The following is a 15,571-nucleotide window of genomic DNA, read 5'->3' as shown; positions in this document are numbered from 1 at the left end:
TCTTTCCAGGGAAAATACAGGAAACACAGCTTTACTGTAATACTACCTGTGACTTGTTGCATTTGTTTCTGTCACAAATTTATAAATAAGTATTGTGCTTAAAGTGAGATACGTGATTATGCCAAGTGGATTTACTTTGTACTGATGCTGGGGAATCCAGTGTTTAATAACTGTCTGCAGAGAGGTGAGTTAACTAGGCTACAGTTGAGAGGTCCGTGACTTCCAGGGGATGATGGGGACAACGATGACTGTTGTGTATGATGTGTCCAATGGTAAATGATCGAGCTGGGGGGGTGGGTTGTAGGATTAGATTTCTCTGACTTCTGACAACTCTCATTGAAGCTAAAAATGTCTTTCTTTTTCTGAAGTTTGGCATTGGAAGCATTTCCAGTGGAATTTTAAAACTAATTTTACTTTATTTGCAGCTTTAGTCAGTTCTCCATGATATGATTATTAATGGGACAAAGAGATCCTTGCACAAGCATTTCAGTCTCATTCCTTGTTAATGTTTGCAGCTCAAATCCAACCCTAGCAATAATGAGGAAAAAGAAGCCCAGACTCAGCTGACAAAGTCTGATGAGCTACAGCGCCTGCATTCACAAGCATTATCTGCCTACCAGCAAGAGGATTACGAAGCCGCTATTTCTCTTCTTGATGAAATCTTGGCAGTAAGTGTTAAAGTAAAATGGTACTGTGAAAGGGAAGTAAGAGCTTCTGTCTGACATCTGTGTATTTTTGTTTAATAACTTCTTCACTGATGTGAAAACGCTTGGTGTAATTGGCTCAGTTTTGCTGAGCCCCATGAGTCCATAATGAAGTTGGAAAGTGGAGAATGCTGAATGCTAGCTGCAAAAAAAGTCAAAATAATAGATTGTAGTTAGGGTTAAAGATACAACTTCAGCCAAACTTCTCTTAAGAATAACTTTCTTGATAATAATTTCCCATTTTGCCACAGTTCAGTGTTCTTGGGGAAGCTGGGAAAAATGTTGTTCTCAAACCAATGAAGTTTTGCCAGATACAGGAGGCATAGGGTTTTTATCTAGATTTTTCGTTGCCTATATGCAGGCAGTTTTTGTCTTGAGGAAATGAAATGACAAAAGATAAAAAAATCACGAAGTTAAAAATGTACATAGCTATCTGGACTTTTCAGCTTGTTCCTTAGATATCGCTATTTGAATCTTAATCAGTATAGGTAGTCTGATAGTATAAGTGTAAATAAGTCAATCATGTAGGCATTTTGTGTGTCATATTAAAAGACGGTTAACTGCTATGACTCTTCACATACAAATTAACACTGACTTGGAATTTACAACATTCTAGCTTTTGGTGAAGAAACTGCCAAAGTGTGGGAGTTTGTTTATGGGGAGGGAATGTGGAAAAGCAGAAAAGCCCCATTTTCTAAAAGACCCGGAATAAATTCTCTAAGACAAATTATGATAGGCAATTCCTCTTAAGTAATTATTCTTGCCATACTGTGACACTGTTACTTCTGTATAGATCTTTAAAATCCAGATACTAATGTCAAATCTTGCGTAGCTGAATCTTACCCACAATTGTCCTTTCTAGAGGACAACTGACAGCTTGGTCCTTGCTGCTCATTACCCTGATTCTTTTGGGAAGATATAATAATTTATGATTCTGATATCCTTCCCTGGAGGTTCAACAGACTGTCCCAGCTAAAGCAGTGCCAGTAGATTTAATTCATCTCCCTGCATGAGCTCATTGAATCATTTACAAATTTTTCAGGCCTTTGCTTTCTCTTTGGGCAGGTGCATCACAGCATCCACCAGGAAGCAGAGATGCTAGTCTCATGCGCTCTGCGTGCAGCTTGAACCTTATGCTATTGCAGTTGGCAAAGTGAAATTAAATGGGATTTTTCTTTTGTTGGGGAGGAAAAGAAGTGAAGTGTTATGGACCAAAAACAAGCTTTAATTTTGATTTCTCAAGGTTTGTGTTTGGGATGCAGAGCTACGGGAACTTCGAGCTGAGTGTTATATAAAGGAAGGGGAACCAAGCAAAGCCATTAGTGACTTGAAAGCTGCTGCCAAATTAAAGAATGATAACACTGAAGCCTTCTATAAAATCAGCAGAATATATTATCAGCTGGGGGACCATGAATTATCACTCAGGTAATTTTACTGTTTGCTGTAATCATTATAATTGAGACAGAAAATGTGATGATAAAGGTCATGATAAACTGTGAAATATCTGTGTTGTCTGGGTTTTGGATAGAGTAGCAACCCTGGTCTGGATCTGATAAAGGAAGCTCCTTTGCAGAACCTAAGAACTGGCAGTGAAGACACCATTCTTGGCAGACCAGCCATCAATGGTTCCTAGCATCTTGTTTACTAAATAGAAGCACTACTTCTATTTAGAAGCTGTAGTGCGGGTCCATCAGAGTTGCTTACATTTACTGTCTTTATTGTATTTCTCCATCCTACAAGAAAGTGCTTCTCTAAACTTGCTTTGGTGGAGCCTTTTTTTTTAACCTTGAACCTCCATTCAAGTTAAGTTTACAATGTAAACAAAAAATGTATGCGTGAAGTCTTAGGGCTAGATTTTTATTTTCAAGAGTGGAAACAAAAGGTTACAAGCTTAAGAATAAATAAAAAGTACAGGAGCATGCAAGTATGAGGAGCTGGGGATCCAGAGCTGTCAATCTTTCATTCTTGCAGACAGTGTCCAGTATTTTGGATGATTTTTTGATAACGTCCTACCCTTTTATTCATACTCAGTTGTTTAAGGTGTTACTCCCATACATCCCTAGTCAGTCCTGCAGATAACTGCCCTTGCCCAATCTGGACTGTTAACTTCATACTCTGTGCTCAGCTGGACAGACTGTATAATCCTTCTTTTTGCACACAAGTGATTTCTGTGCAGCTCATCATCTCAGATGTGCTACCTGCATCTCCAGACTCCTTCCAATATGGTTTCTGCCACAGAATCTGTTCAGGAAGAGGTGAAGGGAACTGAAAAAGCCTGAGTTTCTTTTCTTGGCGGTGTATGACAGGCTGGTGGATGGAAATTGCATATGATTGTAAAATTAATTTTTGCAGTTATAGCTGGGCAAAAGTAAATGCCAAATAACTAATTGGTTTGCATTAGGGATCCCCTTTCCGGAGTATACTTAATCTCTGGAGCTCACAGGTCACTTCTGTGGTGACTTTTGGTAGCTGACTATCACTTAGGCTAGTGATTTCAAGAATAGGTGGGTGGTTTTTTTTTTCCTCTGAAATCCACACATGGACTTCCTCTGTTAAGTAATAAAATCTCAAGGGTTTTTTTAAGTACAATTGAGAGAGCTGTTGAAGAACAGAATGGTATCAGAATGAAGGGATAAGCCTCTTTTCTTTATTCTTTGATTCTATTTTTTTCATCATAAGTTATACTAAGAAAGAGTTCTATAGCTCTTGGACTTGCTGGGTGATTAATCTTGACCTTCCCTTAGTTTCTTCCTCTTACCTTTACAGGCTTAATGATTTTCAAATAGTAGATATTTTTGTCTGTGCTTAGGAACAAAATAAGATTTTGTGATCTCTTTTCTGAAAAATATCACCTTGGTTGTACTGTGATGTCTCTGTATGATACAAAACTTTTATTCCTTCATATGACTGCATTCTGGAGTGTTTTTTTTTTAAGACTTTTGACTATTTTAAGAGTTATCTGCCCTAATCAGAGTCTGATTAAACAGTCTTTACAGTGAAAAGTCAGGCTCAGGCTTGGCTGATATTCTATCAAGAGGAGGTTTGGGTCATAGCTGAGTTTTGTCTGTTTCAGGCAGCATAAAATATACTTCTGCATAGGTGTTTTGTAATATAGCTGTGTTAAATATGTAGGAAAATAACAAACAGTTGTATCTGATAAATGCTGAATATAATTTCTTTCCCAGGGTATATTTTTCTTCTGCTGTTTAGTCAGTTATTAATGTAACACTTCTCAATCTTTGCATATTTGGCAATACAAAATAATTAAAAACAAAACCAGACAAATATCCCTGTATGTTCTGGAAGACTTTTTTGTCGCACTTTAAATTCATTCTTGGATGAAAGGAGAGATTGTGTAAAGAAGTCAACTGTTGTTCTGGACAGCTTATAGATGCCGCATTGTGTCTCTAAGTGCAACTTCATAATGTGTGGTGATGTCTTTCTGTTTTGGCTTTTTTTTTCCTCCCTACGTCCATTTGAAAAGTGAAGTCCGGGAGTGTCTGAAACTGGACCAAGACCATAAGCAATGCTTCTCTCTCTATAAGCAAGTAAAGAAACTCAATAAGCAGATCGAGTCAGCAGAGGAATTCATCAGAGAAGGCAGGTAAGTGTTCACTGCTGTACTAAAAAAAAAAAAAAATCACTACTGAGGTGCCAACTTATTATTGATTGAGGAGTTGATTAAGTGATGCTTTTTGCATCTGTCAGTTGAAGTGGATAACTGAGCACAGCTCTCAAATTACAATTAAAATAAATATTGACTCACATAGTGACAATCCTGTTCTGATTCCTCTGATGCCATTGTCTCCTCTTTGCATACTTAACTTCTTTGTGGAGCAGGTAGTAAGACCAAGATAGGGATAATATTTGTCAGCTCTCGTATGTAATTACTTAGCACTGGTGAGGCCACACCTGGGGTGCTGGGCTCCCCAGTACAAGAGAGATGAAGCTGCTGAGAGAAAGTCCAGCGAAATGGACTGGAGCATCTCTAACCTGTGAGGAAAGGCTGAGATAGCTGGGACTATTCCCCTGAGCCTTCTCTGCTACAGGGTGATCTCATCAATGTATATAAATACCTAAAGGGAGGGTGCAAAGAGGGCGGAGCCAGGCTCCTTTCAGTGGTGCCCAGTGACAGGACCAGAGGCAATGGGCACAAACTGAAACAGGAAATTCCATTTGAACATACGGAAATGCTTCCCACCACCCCCTCGTTCGCACTGGGGCAGGTGGCCCAGAGAGGTTATGGTGTCTCCCCACGTTGGAGATATTCAAAATCTGTCTGGACATGGTCCTGGGCAACCTGCTCTAGATGGCCCTGCTTGAGCAGGGGGTTTGAACCCGATGACCTCCAGAAGTCCCTTCCAACCTCAACTACTCTGATTGAAGGACCACATCTTTAGACTAAAACTACCTAGTAACGCTGCAGTGCCTTGATGGCGAAAGTGGATCTGACTGATGGGCTTTTACGCACCCTGTTAAATGACAGGCAATGCCTCTGTAGTCTTCCACTTCTTGCTTTATTTCAGTTTTATGTGTTGCCAAGCACACGACATCCAACTGTAAGGACTTGAATTTCTCCTAGCTTGTACCAACCCATGGGTTCAATCACACACTTGCATTTTTAGGTGAATGTTCTAATCCATTTCTTACTCAAACCATGGAACTTTAGCGTCTTTGAAACCTTCACAGCAAAAATACATTTTACGATGTGACTTGCGGACAAGAAGGAAGGGGGAAAACAACTGCCCGCTTCAAGCTGGCATAAAGAACTTCTTTCTTTTTTGTACCAAGAAATGCAAATAGTACAATGCTCACAACAAGACTCCAGACTTAGTCCATCTCAGATATCGGAGAGGGAGATGCTTTTTTTCTAAGTGCAAAGTGGCGTGTTGGACAGGAGGCAAATCTAGAGACTGTTGTCTGTGCACACTGAGGGATGGTAGTTGTTTTCTTCTGCAAAAGCCTGCCAGGCATAGTGCCTGCTCTTCTGTCTCATAGCACAGAAAAGGGAGTGGGGATGTCATTCTTGAAGTGGCTGAAAGTTTTCTTCATAGTGTTGTCTCACGCCACACCTTTAAGACTATTGAAGTTAAGGTACATTGCTAGAAGGATGTGAAAATCTGTGAATCTTAAAATTTTAAAATTTGTAAATAAATCACAACACCCTGAAATAGTTATTACATTTCATATTATGCTTATCTTTATGATTTAAACAGGTATGAAGATGCTATCAATAAATATGATTCTGTAATGAAAACTGAGCCGGAAGTCCCAATTTATGCTACTCGTGCCAAAGAAAGGATCTGTCACTGTTTATCAAAGGTAATTCTGCTTCTGTCTCCCTCTGTAAATTTCTTTAAAACAACCAACCAACCCCCAAAACCCCACAACTACGTGAGTTTTTTGTTTTACTTTCTCCTCTCTAGAATCAGCAGGCTACAGAAGCCATAAAAGTTTGTACAGAAGTTCTGGAACTGGAACCAACCAATGTGAATGCCCTGAAAGACAGAGCAGAAGCATATTTGCTGGAAGACCTGTATGAAGAAGGTACAGTTGAATGCAGTTTGCACGTACTTTTTTGTGGGCGTTTAAAATGCAGTCAGTGTGTCAAAATTTTTTAACATGCACTTTGATTCTACACTGTTGTTATCCCTAATCAGCACTGGTAGTTGCAGATTTACAAAAATACCTGCTAGTAATTTTGTCTTGATTAGTATAAGTGGAATGTACTTGTTTTATCTGCAGCGGAGTTGTCTTTACAACAGTGGGCTATGTTCAGGATGTTTTATGAGACTGTACAGCTTATTCAACTTACTTAAATCCATTTTATATAATCAGCAACATCAGACAATTCCATTTAGAGATAAAAGGTAATTATAGGGTGATGTAAATCCATTTTAGGAACTCCATTTTAATGTCTTTAGATGGCAGCATGAAACAATACTGTTCTATCCCCTAGCATATGTTGAGGGCAGAGGAAGATAACGGCCATTGCTTCACCTCCATGGGTCTCTGTAGTGCTGCCAAGAGCCGTAAACTGATTCTACTCATGAGGCTGCATTTTCCATACGGGGTTTCCATAAAATGCCTACTGTTATGTGGTCCCATCTACAGCCTTGGAAAATAGGGACTGAGTAATGGGTGTCTCTGAGTACACCATTATGCTGTTACCTAGCTTCTTTAAGAGTACTAAGTGCTAATGTGCTATAAAAAAAAATCTTCAAAATTTAATTTAGTGAATCTCATTTCCACAAGAAACCAGGCTTAAGAAGGAAATTGGACAATCTGTCTGTTCCACCCCCGTGCTCAGTCATGCAACAGTTTTTGAAGTATTGGGCTGTTCCAGTCAGATGTGATGAGGGAGAGGACTTTGAGACTTTAGATCTGCAGAAAACTATTCCATTAATTTTAGTACTCACAGAAAAGGAAAATTGTTCTATATTCTGGTACTGGATCTTTTGCTTTACAACTGAACAAAAAAAATCTTTTCGATTTAAACATTCATGAAGGCAGCTGTTCTCATTAATAGCACGCTCAAATTTTTTTTGTCTTTTTGAGAAATTAATCACTGAGAGATGATATTGCTCACCTCTTGAAGTTCACTTCAGAAATTTTGTTCTTTTTTTAGGCCTCCTTGACTCAAATGTAAACATGGTATAAAGAGGACTGGTGTAGTTTCAGGCCATCCTCTTCATCAGCCCTGTAGACTTCGTACTTCTGAAGTGACCTAGTCCTACTCCCTCTTTGCTGAGGCTGGCAAGCTTTCTTCCTCCTTATAAGAAAAAGGGTGGAAGACAGCAGCATTTCAGAGAACTGATGACCATTGTACAAAGGGATTGCTTAAAAAAAAAAAAACAAACCCAAAGTGTGAGGAAAAACTGTCTTTCTGTTTTTCTTAGGGTAATGTTTTTCCATCTTTTGATTGTTTAGAACTGCAGTGTCAACCTAAAAGTAAGGCTCAGGAAGATTTCACAGTGATGAGGTCCCCTTTGGGCATTTCCTCATCTTTTTCTGTACTTCAGTACAGTGGAAGTAAGCTCAGTCAGTGTTGGGAGAAGCAGATTTACAAATTAATAAAAAACCCCACTTCCCTAAAAATAGTTAAAGGTACAGAATGCAAATCTACATAGATTATGGCTTGTACAAAGGTTTTTGATTTAAGAGGGAGGAGTATCAGCCAAAGGGGAACCCAAAGAAAATTTAAGGTTATTTTTTTCCCCTCAAGGTGTATGAATCTTCAGCTTAGAGGAGGGTACAGAGAGAGGCAGGCCAAACAGGCCCGGCTGTGAGTCCTCTTAGGGGTACCTTTTGCTTCTTACTAGAGGACAGAATTGATCTGTTTGTTGTTCTTGAAATTGATGAATCTCAATTTGGGTCTTTCTAACATTATCTTCTGTTAAATCCTCATCTATTTCTGGTTCCTCTAGGGTGAGAGAATCTGGCAACTCTTGCAACTTAGGGGAGGGGGGGGAAGTTTTGTAACAAGGTCCCGCACAAATGCGCAGAGCCAGCTTGGTCTCTTGTGCTGGAGCAAATGCCTCCCTATTATGGGATATAAGGAAACGCAGAGAAGACACACCGGGGATTGGGGAGGGCTTATTTCCTGGGCCTGGTTGAATGGACAACCATGCTAGAGTGGAACCGTGCTCCTCCAAATCCCTGCTGTTGGGCATATCCCTTGCCTTCGTCCTGCCCTTGACAGTAGTGAGATGGTTGTAGTTACACTCCTCCTTCCAGCAGAGCCTCCATAAACAGTATTACAGTCCATTAATGTTAGTCTGCCTGAAGGTGTCTTCACTTATCCCTCAGTTTTAACTGCTATAAAATGATGGCTGATTTCTCTCTGCTGTAGAGAACAGTAGAGTAATTAAAAATGTAGTCTCATATTTAAAGGGGCGAACTGATTCTCATTCTTCCCTCAAGAAGACTTCAAGCTGGAGGCACCTATTTTCCTGTTTAAAGACAGGAAATTTCAAAGTACTTGTAATTCAGAGCTTTGAAGGCTATTATTGTTGAGTGTTCAAGATGCACTTCAGTATGTATAGCTGAGTTCTGATTCCCATCAAATGGTTTTAATTACTTTATAATCACATGGGATCCAGGGCTTGTCTACTGAGACAGATGTGTAATGACTCCCTTTCTGGCTTACCTCATAAGTACAGGAGTCTATCTGTCTAAAGTACACAGAACAAGTTTTGTCAAAGAAGAAAGAAGAAAAACCACCTTGCTGTTTCAAAATTGGTCAGGACATCCTTTTTTTTTTCCCCTTCCTCTCCCCACCCTACTACTGTAGAGGAAACAGTCCCTATTTTAGTAAGAGCATAACTGGTTCAGTTATTCCTCTAACAGAGTTGGCGTGGACATAGGTTGTCTGCAGTTACTCATGTTTGATAGGAAATTAATTCTGCATATGGAATAATGGCCAATCTTGGTCACTCAATTTTAAAGATGCAGGCAAGATAGGAAAGCCAGCTAAGGTGTTTAGAGATACGATGCGTTTACTATTCGAGAGCTTGTAAAGACTCTTATATTGAAAGAAGGAGAGTTAGATTTGACTAAAGTGTTCAAGTTGAAAGTGATACTGGAAACTGGTTGTTCTTTCATGTCGTGGGACAGGATGAAAGGAAGAAAGGATGCTCTCTGAAATAGCAGGCCAGTAAGAAGCAGCAGTGATTCTTGTGTTGATTTGAGGTACTAGTGCTTTTAGAAAGAGTGACTGAGAAGAATTGATTAAATATCTCACTTGACATACCGTGAATTAGTAATAAATCTCCTGGTTTCATAGCAAACTTCTTGTGGTCAGGAAGCTGTCACCCTGCTTCCAACCCTCACCCCTCAGGTGGGGACAGCGATTAGCTCTCGAGGGGGAAAATTGCTGCACTGGAGGGTACCATCAAAATTGAAGTCTCTTCCAGCTGAGAGAAAGTGCAAAATGTACTTGCCGTCAGGTGTGCTGGGTGCATTCCCTCTGCGGTGTGCAGCACTAACAACATACCTTCCCATATGCTTAATACTTGCAGCCTTTAAATAAGGGAGTCAATTTAAAAAAAAGAGGAATCAAGTACTGTCATTGCAAATACTTGACCCCTGAGCAGCTTGGTTGCCAGCAGTGGTGCCTGCTGTAGATGATGTGGTGCTCAGTGAAGTTGAGCAATCTGATCTGCATTTGGCAGGATGTTGTGATGGGACCTCCATTATTACATGAAGCAGATTAAGTGTGCTGGTGCTTAAAATTATTGGAGCAGTAAAGCAGTGTAATGAAATCCCTGCATTTTCATTATTTTTATCAGTTTTGACAGCATATATTGGGCACATGCATTAGTGTATGCCCTTTTTTGTTGTTTTTTTTAGTGACTGGACAAATTATTAAAAATAGCAGCAGAAGCCAAAGTGCTTTGTTCAGGCAGCGAATGACAGTGTCCAGTGATGTGAAAATGAATAGAAATTTTGTTTTGTTTGTAATAGCATATGAAATTGTTGGGGCACTGAAAATACTTTTTTGGATTTTTTTTTTTTCAATAACCAAAACAAGATTGCAGTGGTATCAGATGTCTGGTAATACAAATTCATTAGCACTTCCTGCTGTCTTGCTCAGAAACAGTGAAAAACAAATGTAACACCTGCTGAGAAATAGCATCTGCTTGGAAATAATCTGACGCAAGTACTTTACTTGAGAAACCTAGGAGACTTGGATCTGCAAATGAGACTGAGGATTATAACAGTGAAAGAAGAGCAGTCTCATTAAAGACTTCAACGGTTGCTTCCCTTGATAAATCTTGATATCAAAGAATATTTAAACTTGGTGTCTTAAGCGTTTGGTTACCACTTAAAATAATAATATAGTTTACTTTAAAAAAAAAAAGTGTAGACCTGGAATTTCTTAAAAATTCATGAATACCTTTCTTGCTTTCATTTCTCAGAAATGCAACTCTTGAAATAAAAGCAAGAGCATGCCTTTGGAAAAAAAAAACACTTAAAATACAACATATTATGCAGAGGCGTAAAAAGGGAATATTTGTCTTTCACGAACAGCATGAACTTATTGGTAATCTGAAATCCATCTTTATTGTCATTAAAGAGGAAGAGGCTTTCTATCGTGCTGATTGAGTGCAGACTGTGGGAGAAGAAGGAATATTAATTTAAAGACTCTGTATAATGCATCCTTCAGTTGAACAGCGACGTATGGGACTAACATTGTGCAGTGTGCTCTTCAAATACTAGTTGCTGAAACTTGCTTCTTGATTCCTGTCCCAGTCCTACATGCTCGTTATGTTCATCCATGTGAATGTCTAACATTTAGAGAGTGTTCTGACCTGCTGCTAGTAACCTCCCTTCTCCTTCCTTTCCAAAAAGCGTGATGAACCTAAAGAAAGTTACCTAATTTATATGTGAAAATGAATCTCCTCTACTCCAAGGTTTTTCAGTTTCGAAAAAAAACATGGCAAGTTGAAATAAAAGTTTTGCTGTTTATATACGGTAATAGCAAAACTTCAGTTTTGGTGAGTGGTTGAGTTCTCTAAATTGAAGTTAGTAAAGATTTGTGTAACCTTTTTTCATTCACTTTTTTTATAAAAGCTATTAAAGACTATGAGACTGCTCAAGCCAATAGTGAAAATGACCAGCAGATTCGGGAGGGGCTAGAACGTGCCCAGAGGATGCTGAAGCAATCGCAGAAGAGGGATTACTACAAAATCTTAGGAGTAAAAAGGTGAGATACTAATATCCGAGATGATGACGTCAAAGTTGGTTATTAAACCAGTACATCTAGGGCTGATCACTTGAATTTGTTCTGCTGAGTGTTAGTTTTTGTTCCCGTATCTTGCTACCTTCGCTTTCCTACTGTACTAGTTTAGCAGTGTTCAGCTTTTAAGTAGCATTTGTTTACAATTCCTTTAGAAGGAATGAAAAAACAACATTGGGAAGGAAGGAAATAAATCCCTTGGCAAGAAATTCTTAGTATAGATGATCAAGAGTCAGGTGAATGAATTGGGGAAGAAATGAAGACTGGAAAGAATTACTGAAAGCAACAAAAAATAAAATTGTGGCAGATAGTACGACGGATTGGAAGAGTTTGAAAGGACTAATTGAAAGGTATCTGAAATACTTCTGCCATTAACCTGGAGAAACAGGCGATTTCTTTCTAATGAGGACCAAACAAATGTCCAGTTCTGAACTAGTATTGGTGATCCTTCCAATTGTGAACTAATTTGATCTCTACTTTGTGCTTTTTGTTACTCACCTGATTGTAAATTCTTCAGACTGGGAACTGTATTCTGTATAGTAGCTGACAGTAGCATCTTTCCAAAGAAAGTAAACGGGTGGTGAAGGAAAGTGAGTAATTTTTGTTTAAAGTTGCAACCTGCTTCCTCTGTTTTTTGTGTAAAGAATCTTCAGTACCACCTGCATGAAGGTTAACTAACTCATAATTTTCCTGATGCCCTTAATTACTGTCTCAGCGTTTAAAATAAACCTGTAGTTTCGGTAGTGTGGCATATGAACAATTAGAAAATTAAGTTACCTGTAATTTTATCCATCCAGAAATGCTCGAAAGCAAGAAATCATAAAAGCTTACAGAAAGCTGGCGTCCCAGTGGCACCCTGATAACTTCCAGAGTGAGGAAGAAAAGAAGAAAGCGGAGAAAAAATTCATTGATATAGCAGCTGCTAAAGAAGTCCTCACTGACCCAGGTAATGATTGTTCTTACGCAGTGACTTCATTTTTTTTAATTACTTTTTTACAGTAATGTAAAAATGAAGCAAGTGTAAGCCATAATAAGCATTACAGCTTCCCTTTTTCCCTTTCCCCCCTTATCCATCTTGAGGAAGCACTGCACTAATACTTGCATCCGATCTGTTGCATGAAGTCAGACGTAAACCGAGAATTATTTATCGTGTTTCAGTGACTTTTGTTTGAAATAATAATTTTTATTTGACTTTAAAGGTCTCTTGTTAGGATATCATCTTGCAGAGATTTCCAGGACTGATTAACTCTGGAGATGCTCACTTGAAGGATGTGGGTGTCTCCTTCTGCCTAAAGTTCTATTGCAAACTACATTTAGATTATAAGAGCACCTGAGGTACTCCAGAGGAGCCCTCAAAATTGGCCCTTGTTGTGCGTATCGGAGCCTAGATGCATCGTGCAAACAGATTCTCTGCAGACAGAGCACTTCCCCGAGGGCAGGGGACTGAGTTCTCGGTTCCTATCGGCCTGAGGGAGAGGATGCCCTCGCTGCTGGTCTGTGACCAGGCTCCTGGGGCCGGCCCAGTCCCCAGGAGCAAGGAGCCCTGTCAGGTCTGGCTGTCTGCTCGTCAGCTCTGGAGGAGGGGAAAAAAGTGAAGAGTGTGGTCACTCTCCTGGGAGACCCTGTGGTGTGGCGACTAGGAGATCTGATGTCTGTCTCGCCAAGAGATGAACGGAAGGGTTTGGACCACTTAGTCTCAAGAACGTAATAAAAACCGAGGTGGTGTGGTTATCTCACCTCCTTTAAAAAACAAAACAAAAAAAAAACCCCGAGCAAACAAACCCAAAAACCCCAACCCCAACAAAAAAACAACCAAACAAAAACCCCCTCAACCAGAGCCACCTGTTAAGTTCTTGTCTTCAAACTGTTCCTGTATGGTCACTGGAAAGACGGAAGCAGGTAAAAGATGTAGATATCGGAGGCTTCCGTTTTTATGTTCAACTCTTCAGGATCATCTAAGGGATAATTAGGCAGATGGGCTCAGACTTTCTTGGGGGAAGGAGGGATCTGAGAGTGATTAACTGCATTACAAGCACTTCTGGTCAGAAAACCTTTTTCTGTGTTAATGTGATCTTTTGCTCATAATTATGAGCACAAATTAGGAGATTTATATACTGGAAGTGTTAGAGGTGCTGTCTGCCCTGTCAGCATCTCCAGGACATGCTCATCTACTTTCTCCTTGACACTGTTGCTTATGTCATGTTTACCATTCCTGTCAAACCAACTGGGCAAGAAAAGTCACACCGGTCGTATTTGGCTTTTGTAATGCCATCTGTATTGCTTTCCGTCTCTTCTTACTGCGATGACGTCCTCTCCTTTCATCCAGATATTTTTCCTAGGTCATTTCCTGGCTCTAGTGACCATGTTGGTTATGTAAAGAAAAACTATAAAGCCTGCAGGCCTCTGAATCTCTGAGCTTTCATTTGCAAGCTTATTTATCATAGGGCTCTGGTGTACTTCGAGGCCATCTTCCGCATTCCTCCCCAGCCAGTCTCATGATTCCCCCCCTAACCAACTCCTTTGCTTCCCTTCTCTGCCTTGATGAAATGGGTGTCCTGAAAAAGTGCCGGGTGATCAAAAACCTTGTGGCGCTTGCAGGCTGCTGGAAAGTTACACGCGGGGGTAAGCAAGAGCGTAGCGGCGTAGCCTGTGACTTGTCTGTGGGTCTTGGGGAAGGCTTTCGACTTTGTCTCCGCTGGACTAGACTACTGAAAGAACACGCTTTCTGCCTCCAGACTGCTGTCCCCTAGACAGCTCTCTGCCTGAATGGCATGTGGAGAAGATTGAAAACGTTTGGGGCTCTGCCTGCTGACTTCCGTGCTGTTGCTGAATGATCAATACTGGAACGTATTGGTTGTGAAGAATTGGCAGGATACAGCGTGGTCTGTCCTCGGACCATCCTGAGCGAGCGCAGCTATGAGAGAATAGGTCCAATAAACTCAGCAAGGACAAGACGTCCCAATTATTTGTGGACAAAGTGCAACTGTCCTGTCCCTGTTGAAATTCATACCTGTCCTTGACACTTGCTTACGTCATGTTTACCATTCCTGTCAAACCAAGCCAGGTACTGTCTTGCCTTGTTTTAAACCAAATGACTCGTTTGAAGTTTTCACGGAGTTAGTCTCTTCTCTGCCGGTCTCCTGGGCAGCTTTGGAAAACTCAAAGTAATTAGGTTCTAGAGATGCTGCCAACACAAGTGATAATTGCAGCTCTCTGGGTTGGCGGAGGGGGGGCAGTTGGTTATTGGTCGTCAAAGATGCTTGGTGTTACTGCCCTAACTGCTGTGCCATGATTCCACCTTGGTTTTGTTTCCTTCAGAAATGAGGCGGAAGTTTGATGCGGGCGAGGACCCACTGGACGCAGAGAGTCAGCAGGGTGGGGGCAACCCTTTCCACAGGAACTGGAACACGTGGCAAGGATTCAACCCCTTTGGTTCTGGAGGAGGACCGTTTACATTCAAATTTCACTTCAGTTAGAGCCAAGACTGTTTCTGGTGGCGGCTGCTGTTTTCTACTTAATTCGTTGAAAAATAAAGAGTCTCTCGGTTCAAGACCCAAAATCTTAATTGCTAAGGTTGTCCTTAACCCAGAGTCTTACTGCACCAGAAGAAAGCTCCTTCTTTCTTTTTAGTATTCAAAGAGTTTGCTTTGTGGTGAACTTGACAAGCTCGTACTGCTTGGGGGGGGGTTGTTACTGCCTATGTATTTGTTGTGGATATGCAGGACATGTTTATTCCTATGGATGGGAAAAACAGTGAGAGGCTACTTAGGACAACACTTAAACACAAATTTAGGACTCAAGTATATGCTTAAAGGTAAAAACGCATGTAAATATTTTTCTGAATCGGGGCCTAATAAAATGTGGAAAGGGTAGTTACGATAGTCTCTACGTTAACAAATCGTTAGTCGTCGCGCTCAGCAGAATGAGCTGTCTCTCAGTATTCTGAAAAGGAGGCCCTAGTGACCACCGGCGGTGTTACTGTCGGCAGTGCCGTGGGTAGGGTGACGAGGCTGCCTACGGAATGAGTCTGGACAACCGCTCTGAAAGAAGATCGCTTGTAACTAATTGTGTTTGAAAATGTCTACTCGCTTTACTCATTAACCTGAAATGAATTGGGATGATTTCC

At 40.4% G+C, this 15,571-nt stretch overlaps 1 protein-coding gene across 1 annotated transcript in view; it reads left to right on the top strand.

Moving 5' to 3' along the window:
• Positions 1–15,215, top strand: part of DNAJC3 (DnaJ (Hsp40) homolog, subfamily C, member 3) — a 37,515-nt gene extending 22,300 nt beyond the window's left edge. Inside the window, exons 6-13 of the mRNA XM_009325564.1 lie at positions 516–668; positions 1,948–2,129; positions 4,189–4,308; positions 5,921–6,026; positions 6,131–6,251; positions 11,280–11,412; positions 12,243–12,391; positions 14,764–15,215. Coding sequence (XP_009323839.1) covers positions 516–668; positions 1,948–2,129; positions 4,189–4,308; positions 5,921–6,026; positions 6,131–6,251; positions 11,280–11,412; positions 12,243–12,391; positions 14,764–14,921 — 1,122 coding nt within the window. The 3' untranslated portion in view covers positions 14,922–15,215. The remainder of the gene's footprint in view (positions 1–515; positions 669–1,947; positions 2,130–4,188; positions 4,309–5,920; positions 6,027–6,130; positions 6,252–11,279; positions 11,413–12,242; positions 12,392–14,763) is intronic.
• Positions 15,216–15,571: the final 356 nt, after the last annotated feature.

The sequence above is a fragment of the Pygoscelis adeliae genome, unplaced genomic scaffold (assembly GCF_000699105.1).
Source record: "Pygoscelis adeliae isolate BGI_AS28 unplaced genomic scaffold, ASM69910v1 Scaffold56, whole genome shotgun sequence".
Classification (NCBI taxonomy): domain Eukaryota; kingdom Metazoa; phylum Chordata; class Aves; order Sphenisciformes; family Spheniscidae; genus Pygoscelis; species Pygoscelis adeliae.
This window is presented reverse-complemented; position numbering and strand designations above follow the sequence as displayed.